The sequence below is a fragment of the Trematomus bernacchii genome, unplaced genomic scaffold (genome assembly GCF_902827165.1).
Source record: "Trematomus bernacchii unplaced genomic scaffold, fTreBer1.1, whole genome shotgun sequence".
Classification (NCBI taxonomy): Eukaryota; Metazoa; Chordata; class Actinopteri; order Perciformes; family Nototheniidae; genus Trematomus; species Trematomus bernacchii.
In genome coordinates, this window is record NW_022987564.1 from 901,814 (window position 1) to 913,501 (window position 11,688).

The 11,688-nt window shown below is 39.0% G+C and overlaps 1 protein-coding gene across 1 annotated transcript in view; it reads right to left on the bottom strand.

Annotated features, from left to right (window-relative positions):
* LOC117478279 (complement C3-like) overlaps positions 1–9,942 on the bottom strand; it is a 43,421-nt gene extending 33,479 nt beyond the window's left edge. The window contains exons 1-5 of the mRNA XM_034125264.1: positions 9,785–9,942; positions 8,710–8,905; positions 8,429–8,591; positions 2,378–2,472; positions 1,113–1,201 (exon numbers count right to left, since the gene is read on the bottom strand). Coding sequence (XP_033981155.1) covers positions 1,113–1,201; positions 2,378–2,472; positions 8,429–8,591; positions 8,710–8,905; positions 9,785–9,861 — 620 coding nt within the window. The 5' untranslated portion in view covers positions 9,862–9,942. The remainder of the gene's footprint in view (positions 1–1,112; positions 1,202–2,377; positions 2,473–8,428; positions 8,592–8,709; positions 8,906–9,784) is intronic.
* Between the last annotated feature and the right edge of the window lie 1,746 nt (positions 9,943–11,688).

Here is an 11,688-nt window from a genome sequence, read left to right on the forward strand (position 1 = left end):
GTGATATCAATTATTGACCCAAATAATCGTGATTATGATTTTTGCCATAATCGCACAGCCCTACTATTAACGATACTTGATAACAAAACAATTTCCCAATTTGGGATCAATGAAGTACATCTTATTATCTTATCTTAACAGAACTACGCCTCTACATTGCGTACAGCGCCCATAAACGATGGATTTTCTGAACCGACACTTGACCTGCCATGACAAAAAAAAAAACTACCTGACGATAATTAGCCATCACCATGTCAAACTAACAGAGTTATCTGGTGCCCAGGGAAGAAACAAAAGAAAAGAGGAGGAGGAGAAATGGGACAAAGATACAGTAACGTTAATGTGATCATTAATCAAATGTCAATTGAATAGTTACCGTTGATGGAACAGAGTGTTAACTTGTTAGCTCACTTTTAGACGATAGCAAGGTCGTTTGTTTGCTAATCAATAGTTATATTTAGAGTTAACGTCAATTACCGTTACTCCCACCTTAAATTCAGGGGCATTTGGAAAGATTATTCAGATGTGAAATATTTCAAGCCTTTTTTGTTTGAATTGTGATGATTACAGCTTCCAGATCATGAAAATCACTAATCCTGTATCTAAAAATAGTATAATATTAGATAAGACCAATCAAAACAGGATTTATAATACAGATATTTTGACCTTCTGAAAAGTTTGTTCATTTATTTACTCAATACTTGGTCGGGGTTCCTTTTGCATAAATTCTACATGGTATGGACTGGAGGCAATATATTCCATGATATTCTAATTATTTTGTGAGCTGCACCTGTAATCTGATTTCTATAATATGTTTTAGGTCTAGCAAATATAATGCCAGCTAAAATCTTGCCTTGGGCAGCAAATTGGTCAGGGCCAGCCCTGCAGAAAGTAAAACTCAACTTCCACTTCTTCTTTTGACATAACAAATAGTCATACTCATAACCCTATATTTTCAGTTTATGTCGTTCTGATCCAGTGTTTTTCCCTTACATTCATCATCTTGGAAGTCTTTCTTACAAGATATTTTGGTTAGTTCTTTTTCAAACACTACATTTGCAACATGAAAATTCATTGTAGAGAACCCAACATAAACAAGATAAACTACTAACCTGACAATTTGAGCGAGTTGGTAATCTCCAGAGTGGATCCCTGATTTTAAAGAGACTGGATCAAGTGGTAAAATGATGCCTTCAGGGGTCTAAAAAATAACAATATATAAAAAAAAACAGGTGAGCAGCAGCACGGGAACACATCAGCAGCAGCATTAGCGAGGCAGAGGCAGGCAGACCTGGCAGCTTAAATAGAGCGGCAAATTTAGGAGAATGTGTTTGGTTGGTTGTAAGAGGGACGAGGTGCGTCACGTGTTAATGTATCATTGGTGCTCGAGTTGACTGTCTGAACTAGCTCGCAGGCTTCGCCCTATTTAATGCATGTCTCCATGAGCTTGGTCATTGGTCAATTTCAGCTACTCCTTAAATGTATCTATTTACAATGTAAGGAAGCAGGGGTCTCCAACATGGCGCCCTCAATAAGTAGCTCGCCAAGCAAATCCAAAATGTCAAAAATACACAGAGAGAGAGAGAGAGAGAAGAGAGAGAGAGAGAGAGAGAGAGAGAGAGAGAGAGAGAGAGAGAGAGAGAGAGAGAGAGAGAGAGAGAGAGAGAGAAGGGGGCAGGGCAGGGCTGCGGTCGAATTGTCAGTTTAGCTTAGGAACTTTCCTAACGGAGTGAAATGGCCCGGAAGTACCTCAGAGAGAGAGAAAAAAATTAAATAAATAAAAAATACAGTTTAAAAGGGGAGTGATTAGTAAAATATGCATAAATAAAAAGAAAGAATGCTAACTAAGTAACATAAACAACACAATTGTCCCAGGGGAGCATGCCCCCGGACCTCCCTGAGGTCCACCCCCAAATAAGGCAGGTTCACATGGATAGGATACTAGATAAGTTTGCCAGGCATTATACACTACACTTTTTCTTGGATTTGTTAACACCATAGTCCTGACCAAATATTTGTAGAAAGGCAGGACAAGACCCAAAACAGCTCAGAAGGGTTAAAGGTAAGCATATCATAATTTTAAAATGTGCTAAATATATACACAAAACAAAACAGAAAAAAGAGGAGTAAAAGTAGCTCACGACTTATTTAATTTTTTGAAAGTAGCTCTCATCCTAAAAAAGGTTAGAGACCCCTGCACTAGAGGGTAGCAAGTGATAGGACAGGTGTTCCTAAAGTAACACAACCCAACAACTCACAAGGTTGGCTGTGTTTTTATTTTTATTTTGGTAATTTCCGGGGAAAAGTATCTACTGTTAAGAATTTGTAATGCAAAGAGGCTTGGTATATGTGCTGATCAAAAATCGGAAAACAATACCACAATCTCAATGGCAATAGAAGCATTCTCTTGGTTGTCGTCATCCCTGTCCACGGGCTCCATACGGGGAGTAACAGCAAACATCCTGAAACGAACTGACATAGAAAAAGAGTGGACTTAAGACTTTTTGATAAAGCTTATAGTTACTTACTTTGGACCAGCCCCTAGTCATGCTGCTATAGGCTTAGACTGCCTCTCTTTTCCGCTGCCTCTCTATCTTTATGCACTAATCTCCAATAAATGCATGGTAATAACTCCACATTTTCCGCGCTCTTTCCTCTTGCAAAAAGCCACATTAAATCGTTGCATCTACACCATTGTGGTTGAACCTGTTGCAGTTGTCCTGATTGAGGTCCGCTGCTACTACTATGTTTTACAGGTCCCCTATTATACTCTTTTCCAACAATATATTATAGGTCTCAGATATATACAGAACATGTCTCTGAAGTGTTTGGCTCCAAACACCAAACAGATCATTGCAGCATCCCATAATCCCCTCTGTTTCAGCCCTGTTTCAAAAGTGCTGATTCTCTGTCTGTTACTTTAGATGAAAAAAAGGAGCCACTCCCCACGCCCCTCTGAGAGATATTTGGTTAAAAAGAACACAATGGTGCTCTAGGAGGAGATTCAGGTGATAAGGTGGGGGGGGGGGTTACCTTGGTTGGTGATTGGCTAATGGTTACACAAGCCAAAACATCGTTATGACATCATTAAGTGGCCAAAATCTGATCAGCTCATTTTCAGACAGGTGGAATGATAAATGGATCAGGACAAAAAGAGAACAAATCTTTATTCCTGAAACTTTCCGAAGGAGACACATATTTATATATAAAAGACATATAAAAGTGGATTTTGCACAATAGGTGACCTTAAAGTCATATCGTTTTATTTTTTCACTGATTAATTGAGAGTGATTTTCCTAATCAGTCCCTGTTGGAACATTTGTAATTTGTGATATGGGGCTTTATGGATAAATATTGCTTGATTTATCAACACACTCTCACTCCCTAAACGTCCAGGAGCGACGCTTGGTCAGGGTCCCGTGGCGTGCAGTTGTGACGCGCCGATGCTCCTTCAGCTTCATAAACGGACGCAAAGAGCTTTCAACTGATTGCAATGTATTCCCATCGGCGGCGGTATTTGACCCTCATGGAAATACCGCATCGGTCCATGTCGGCGGCTGTTTAAAGGCAATGTGAGCGTCCATTCCCATTGGATAACGGAGGATTTTACACCCGGAAGTAACTATTCTCCTTACTGTCGATTGATTTTACAGTGATATCTGCACTACTCATCAACTCAAAAACACCAGATTATGCTTGTTAATTACACAACATTGATTGGTTTAAATTGTGTGCAATGGTTTTGTATTTTTCCCCTTCGATTCGGAGAAACAAATATTTTTTCGGAGTTTAGGATGGCAGAATACACTACACTACCCAGAATCCTCAGCTATCGTTTAGGACTACACCATGTGCTTTGTTTGGCAAACCCCGTAATTAGTTCTCAAGCTCTGTGATTGGTTTACCTCCAACTGCATTCCATATGAAAAAAAACGTTTCGTAAAAGATAAAATCATACTTTATTTATTTACTCTTTGAAAGTCATCACATGAATGCATTGTAATAAATGGTTCGGCTGCATTAAATATTACACATCTGTCGTAGTTCTTTATTTATCTACAGAGATCGGGCCTCAGAATAGACTGGAAACTATTCTTTTACAGTTCTGTTTTAATTTCACAATAAAGTTAGTAGTAATATTTCGTTTTGATATTATTGTTTTTTATTAACTACTCGACCGCTGGGTCATGTTAAGACCATCTTTTCTGTGTTGCTGTGGGTTTTTTCCATCGCTTTTGTGTTACAAATATCAAAACAATAACAAAATATATCCGTCGTAAACTAAACCGGAAACAGCAGTATATTTTATTTTGTTAACACTGTAAACTTGACAGCTTTTTAACCCAAACCACCTACTGGTTAAAGCACGTTATTACACGTTTAGAGTAATTGCAATGCAGGTAGATTGTGTTGCTTTTTAATGACTGTTTAAAATGCCTTTTTCTTAATGTCTTTCATTTTTGTAAAGCACTTTTGAACGTGTTATATTTTATGAAAACATTTAAATATTAAGAGTATATACAAAATAGGAGGAAAGTAGAAGGTCAATGATAGAAATATAGAATAGAAAATATCAAGAAGATACTGTAAATGGTATCTAGAATAAAACAGTTTAGTGCCGGATGTACAAAGATATTAATAGGAGGATGTGCAAAACAGACAAACTAATTAGGCTTTATTTAAAGGAAACCTATCATGCTATATTTAAATGATATATTGTAGGGCCATACCTATATAAGGTATATTTATACGTTTCTGTTTTCGAAATACCAAACAGATCATGCATTTTAGCCATGCCTCATTTCGCTCTATGTGTTGTTTGCTGTCTACGGGTCTGATTTTGCTGACTACGCCCCCCTGCAGGAGAGGGGAGACGTGCTCTGATCAGCTGCTGGGCTGTCAGAAGAGGGGGAGAAAAAGAGATCTCAGTCCTCCGTGTTTTATTATATAGAGTCGTTATTCATTTGTTTTAAAGCTCAATAAATAACAAAGAAGACCTTTGACCGGCACTTTTCTAATTTTGTCCAGAAGATTTAAACTTTAACGGACATCTTGACCGGCGAAAGTAACTGAAACTGAAACTCTGCCGCATGGTCCCCTCGTTCCTTGGAAGAGGCGGAGAGGTGGGTATTTGTCATCTGCTGGTGGACTAACCGGAGAGAATTAAAGTGCTTGCCTCGACGGGGAGGGATTGCATTGCAGCGGGAGCAAACGCTTGCCTCGGGGAGGGAGAAAGAAAGCCACAGCGGAGAATAAACAGAAGGGTAACCATGGTAACCAAGTCTTCTTCGCTGCTTTTGTGGCAGACTACAGCGCCACTTACAGGCCTGGCATATGTACTACAGCGTCTCCAGCACTTTAGAACGGCAATGGTCGTGGCTGTCTCCTCCTGAGAGGTGGAGTTGGCCCAATAGCCGTAGCGCCACCGTCCTGACGTCAGGACAGTGTTCAAATCTGGATCAGTTTTTATCAGATCCGTTGCAGCCCCTTTTTTAGAGATTTGGGTATGGAGGAAAATAGAGAGGGTTGTGTTTTCTGACACTTGGTGAGTTCCCTGGAACACCGGGGACACATATTCATGTATAAAAGACGTACAAAAGTGCATTTTGCATGATAGGTCCCCTTTAAGCATTAAATAACACTTTAGGTTAAGGTCTTCTTTTAAATACATGTAAGCAAAAAGCTTTGGGGGTATCTATATTAAGCCTGACAAAGTACTTAACGTTTAATATATTGCATGGTTTGTTTTGGGACTTGACAATCAACTTTCCTGCAATGTTAACCTGTTAAGCCCTGAGCCTGTTTTTCAGGTCTCAGGCTCAAAAATAACATTCCCAGAACAAATGACCATATCTTCCCTTCTAAAAGGGTTAAATTAATAATCTTTTTTCTCAAAGTAATGATAAACCTGTGAGTTGGATGTAGAAAAGTCAGAATCAATATAGATGTTTTTTATTTTAAAGAAAATTCAGATTTTACATAGTAAAAAACTGTAAATTATAGTGTCCGTCCAAAAATTCTTTTTTTACTTATAGTGAAAACTACCCTTGGATGATGGGTTAGTAGACTAAAAGCTTTAGGAATCCAAAGTACAACATATAATAAGTACCCTGTATCAAGATTGATGCAAAACAAGTGACATTTGACCTTTTTAGAGAGATTTAGCAAAAATAAACCACTTCTGGGGTCATTTGGGTAGATTTTCCATATCTCTGGCCCCCCTTGCTCGATTTTGATGGTTGACACCTCTTTCTGACCGTTAGAGCCAATAGAATCGAAGGGGGAGTCCCCCACACACACGTTGTGAAGAGAAAAGGTGAGGGCTTCGCGCATGCAATTTTGCATCAGAGTGGACCTATCTCTAGCTTTGACATCTGGAAACGGAAAAGCAGTTTTAATGCTTATGGATTATCAGAAATCATTTCAAAGGGACACAGACACATTAGATTAACCTATGGATTAACTTCAGCAGCGTTTTTATCGTTTTAATGCCATTGAAGACCACTTTGGAGAGACTACAGAGCCAAGGTAAAAATGTTAGCATTTTTAGCTACCTAGCTTCACCTGTTTTGATGTCCGTTTTTGCTTATAACGTCGCAAATACGTATAATTCAGTGGTAATGTCGGTGTCAATCGATTCTGTGTCACCTCACGATGTGAATCGATGTGTTGGATGTGGTGAAAAGATAAATAATAAGGTTTTGTGAGTGATTTTCGCTCGTTGCTAATTCAGAGGCTCAGTGTTAGCATTGTGGGTTTTCTTTTGAAAAAAAAAAAAAAAATGGATATAAAATGGATATAAAACATGGATATAAAACATTCATAGTTTTATTAAATGAACATGCCCTCAGACACTGTTTCCTGCAAGATGTTGCGGCAGTGCCCCGGTACCGGGGTCTCTCGGGCTTAACAGGTTAACTGTGTTGAAGCACTTATTTTAACCGATATTATACATATTTATTATACTCTTATAAGATGTCATTTGTGTGTATATTTTTCCCTCCTCCTGTGTCTGTGAGTGTGTGTGTGTGAGTGAGCAAGCAGGTGGTGCCCGTTAGCTGATTAGCTACCTTCTGCATGCTGATTGGTCCACCTGAGGAGACGGGAGCATATTTATCTGCAGCCGTGCAGTTCCTACTGCACGGTAACTTCTCCTACTCACAACTCTGCGCGTGTTGAGATCTCTGTCCTGTTGTGCTGTGTACTTACATTTGACCGTATACCGGTCCCTCTCTTCTGCTGTGAGACTGTAGGAAGAAAAGCTGCTAAACCTGTCTTTGTAGACACCATTTATTTTCTCAGGAGTGCAAAACCCTTTTTCTTTTGGATTATTCGTTTTCTCCTGTTTTACATTAGAGTAGGTAAAAAGCCTGTACGTTTATTTTTCTCATTTGTTAGGTAAGATTTTTGTGTTAAAGGTTAGTTCGTTTTGTGGTTTTGTTACTCCACGTTCGAGTCTTGATTTGGATAGTGTGCCGTCGATGGGTTTCATTCCATTTCAAAGTGCTGTTTGACGCGGTGTAAAGTTTGCGCACTGCCACTCCAACATCCAATCACAGAGCTTGAGAAATAATCACGGGGTTTGTCAAACAAAGCACATGGTATAGTCCCAAACGATAGCTGAGGATTCTGGGTAGTGTAGTGTCTTCTGCCATCCTAAACTCTGAAAAAATATTTGTTTCTCCGAATCGAAGGGGAAAAACACAAAAGCATTGCACACAATTTAAACCAGGGGTGTCAAACTCAATTTCATCGCGGGCCACATTCGCATAAAGGTTGCACTCAAAGAGCCGGTTGTAACTATATAAATATATAATAAATATATCAAATAATGTATTATATTACATTATTGCCTCTGAATTGGATTATTATCGGATAGGATAATAACTTCGTAATGAACTACGTCTGAAAGCAGAAGTCCAGGGCAAATAATTGCAAGTCTCTTCAGTGCGCATGTCACAAAACGAGATGCATTGTGGGACATGTAGTTTATGGGCAACCTGCTTCTGTAAAGTGGCATGTAACCGTATAATAAACATATTATATTCTTTGCAAGCTCTTGCGGGGCCACATCAAATCAAGTCACGGGCCGGATTTGGCCCCCGGGCCTTGAGTTTGAGAGCCCTGATTTAAACCAATCAATGTTGTGTAATTAAAAAAAAAAATCCTCCGCTATCCAATGAGAATGGACGCTCACATTGCCTTTAAATGCCGCCGACATGGACCGATGCGGTGCTTCCCTGAGCGTCAAATACCGCCGCCGATGGGAATACATTGCAATCAGTTGAAAGCTCTTTGCGTCCGTTTATGAAGCTGAAGGAGCCTCGGCGCGTCACAACTGCACGCCACGGGACCCTGACCAAGCGTCGCTCCTGGACGTTTCGGGAGTGAGAGTGTGTTGGATTTATTGATTAATGAATAAACTCACCTCTGCTGTTGGGGGTGTAGAGGGTCTTGTCAGTTTGGATGAAGATATACCCAGACTGAAAGGAGACCAGGACAACCTTCTCAAGCAGTCGTTCAGGGAACATAGCTTGCAGATACACATACTGCTTAATGCTGGGATCCTTACTGAAGTCTCCAGTAGGGATCTGAATCATTATGAAGAAACACAAACAGTGCATTAGGAGCAGGGTGTGTACATGATGTGCATTTTTTAATTCATAGATCATCTTAGAAAATGCAACCGAGTTATAGCGCATCATTTACCATTATCTTTACCAGCGCCTGGAAGTTATTTGTTCTGGTAAGCGTCACAGATGCAGTTGCCAGCCTTGTGTTTTTGGTTGGATGGTTCATCACATAGATTTCCACCATTTGGTCTGCACCTGTGCAGTCCTGACACTCCACAAAAACGTTTTCTGCTGTTCCTACCCTCAACAAGTTGGGGGCAGACATCACCTCCCTGCAAAGCGGGGGCGGAAAAGAAGATATATATTAATGTGAAAGTGATGTCACCGAGCAGAAAGAACCACATGCTGTTTTGGATGTACTGAAAAAAAAGAGTTCAAAATATTACTTCAGTTCACACACAAAACAACCTTTTTAATTAATTACACACTTTGAATTAATAATGCCTCCATGGTTTATTTCCATTCGCAGGACGAGTTTGAAGTGTTTCAAATAGTAAAGTTTAAAAGAATATTCATGTGTTTTGGAAATAGTGAGCATACAAATAAATATATGGGATACTGCATGAGTTTTGTATATGTGCTTAAAGTGGTCAAAAAAATAAACCCAATTGGTAAGAAGATAATTAAAAGGAACAGTAAGAGGCAGCAGAACATTTAACTTTAGGTTTCAATTCCCCCAAACTGAAGAAAAAAACTAGATCTATTTTAAAAGATGTGGATCATGAGCTCCAGCATGGACACAATGAGTAATCTATTGATTACATTGACAAAGATCCAGCACTGGATCAACACAATATTTCATCATATCTCTAGACCCTTGCTCTGTCTGGCATTTTGCATCGTTTTGCAAACTCTAAACAAAAAATGAGGCCAACTTATTGGCATCATTTGAAACACCACATGACCTTGCATTTTGTAACACAGAGTGGACTGTAGCTCCTCATTATGAAAGACACAAGTTAAGGTAAATCCAAAAGCTTTTTGAATAATATGAATGTAGCGAACAACAATTGTTGCTCCCATTACAGTTCAACCAATAACAATGTGTATACCAGGAAGATAACCAAAAACAAAACAAAAATATATCGTTGTTTTCTGAGAAATTATCCCAGCAGAGCTGAAGTTAGTAAAGGTACGACATGTCTACTTACAATGGAGCTCCATCAGCAAGAGAAGTCAGGGAGACGAAGGCCAGAGAGGCCAGCAGCCACAGCAGAGTCTTCCTCATCCTCCTACCTGATCCTGATCCGCTGTCAGTGAAGTGTCGCTGTGCAGCACCCTCCTTTTATCCTCTCACTGCCCCACCGCCACCTCACCTCACGTAGTCTTTCTGTACACATGTACGAACACAACCACATACACACCATTTCCCAGAAGCAGTTGAGAAACTGATAAACATGAGGTCCACTTTGAGGAAAAAGATAAACAGTAGAAAATCAATAAGGGGTTAACATGTTTGACTAACTGGAGCATAAAGTTGAATGACCAGTTCAAAATGACTACCAAATAACTATTCTGCATTTATGTTGTTTTTAAATGTGACAACTTGTTCTTCTTTTCTTGTTTGGGAAATGTTACTAATCTTTAATTCATATACAGGACTGTAGCATTCAGTCTGCCAACAGTCAATGTTAGAGGAAACAGAAAGAAAGCCGCCAGAGGGCTTGTCCATCATGTTGGAGGGACAGGGTTTGTGCACATGTTGATGTTAGCTTATTGGATTCAATCCAAAAGGACTTATACACATTTTAAATCACATTCATTAAAAGGGCACATTTTTCATTTGACATTTATCAGTTGGCCAGATTTACAGCCTATCAAAAGTTCAAAGTTGGTTTCAATTGTTGTTTTTGCACCTTTAAAAGTTAGACACCATTGTTTGGTCTCACATCTCTTATGAGTTTACACCTAACAGGAAAGTAAGAAAAGTAAATTATTCTGTCTACAACTGCTATAGTAGAGTAAGCTTATCCCTCTACAATTTGACATTAAGTCTTCATGCTTCCATTCATTCTTGATAAGCCCCATACTGTGATCAAAACTTCTGAAGCAATGGAGACAGGACTCAGAGAGACACGAGGAGAGCAGGAACTTTGATGGCAAACACTGATGGTTTATTTGGAGCTTCGGCCGGAGAATTCACAAGACATGTGCTGTGCCACGAGTTGACACAGCGGTTGCCAAACCAATTCTGAAGATCTCTACCCCAGACCCATGTATTTAGCTGGTTCTGAGAGAATAATCAACAACATTGTGCATAACAAGATAAAGCACTACACCTCTATCAGGTGACGCCAACAGGCAGAACAGGGAGACAAAACACTGAGAGCACAGCAGCCCAAGGTTGCTCATTGTACAAACTGATAAACTGGGTCAACGTTATGGGCCTAGGAAAATATTTCCCCAACAGTTCCTCCCTTTTAATAAACATATTAATAAAACATTTCAGATTGAAACAGTCAATCACAATCCTAAAAACATATCTTCCATAGTGTTTGGAGCATCTTTTTCCAATGGTATAACAATTAACATAGACAGGAATATAATAACACAAATCATTTAATCCAAGCAAACTTTATCATGTATTTATCAATTAGCAATATTATAAATGTGTATTATCAATGTAGTAGATTCAAATCTTACTCATTACCCTATTACATTTAAAAGACTATGTACGAAATAAAGGTATTCTGATTCTGAAGCTAAACACCTTTTATTTTAACAATTACCCGGCACTATAAATAATCCAACATTTTGATTTAAAAGGCTAAATTATAACATAAGAGATAACATTATAGAACTATCTGACACGATGGGCTCACAGGAACTCAGACGCACGATTCAGTTTGAAGTTCCAAATAAAAAATGTTATTTTATTTTAAAAGACTAAAACAACAAACTTAAGACTACAAACAAAAATCACTAAATAGGAAAAACTTCAATAACAGACAATATATCACTAGGTTAGACTAGGTTGCTCTAAGGATTACGGTTATGGACTTGAGGTGGAGACAAGACGAACTGGCACAAGACAAAGGGAGACAGGAGGTTCATC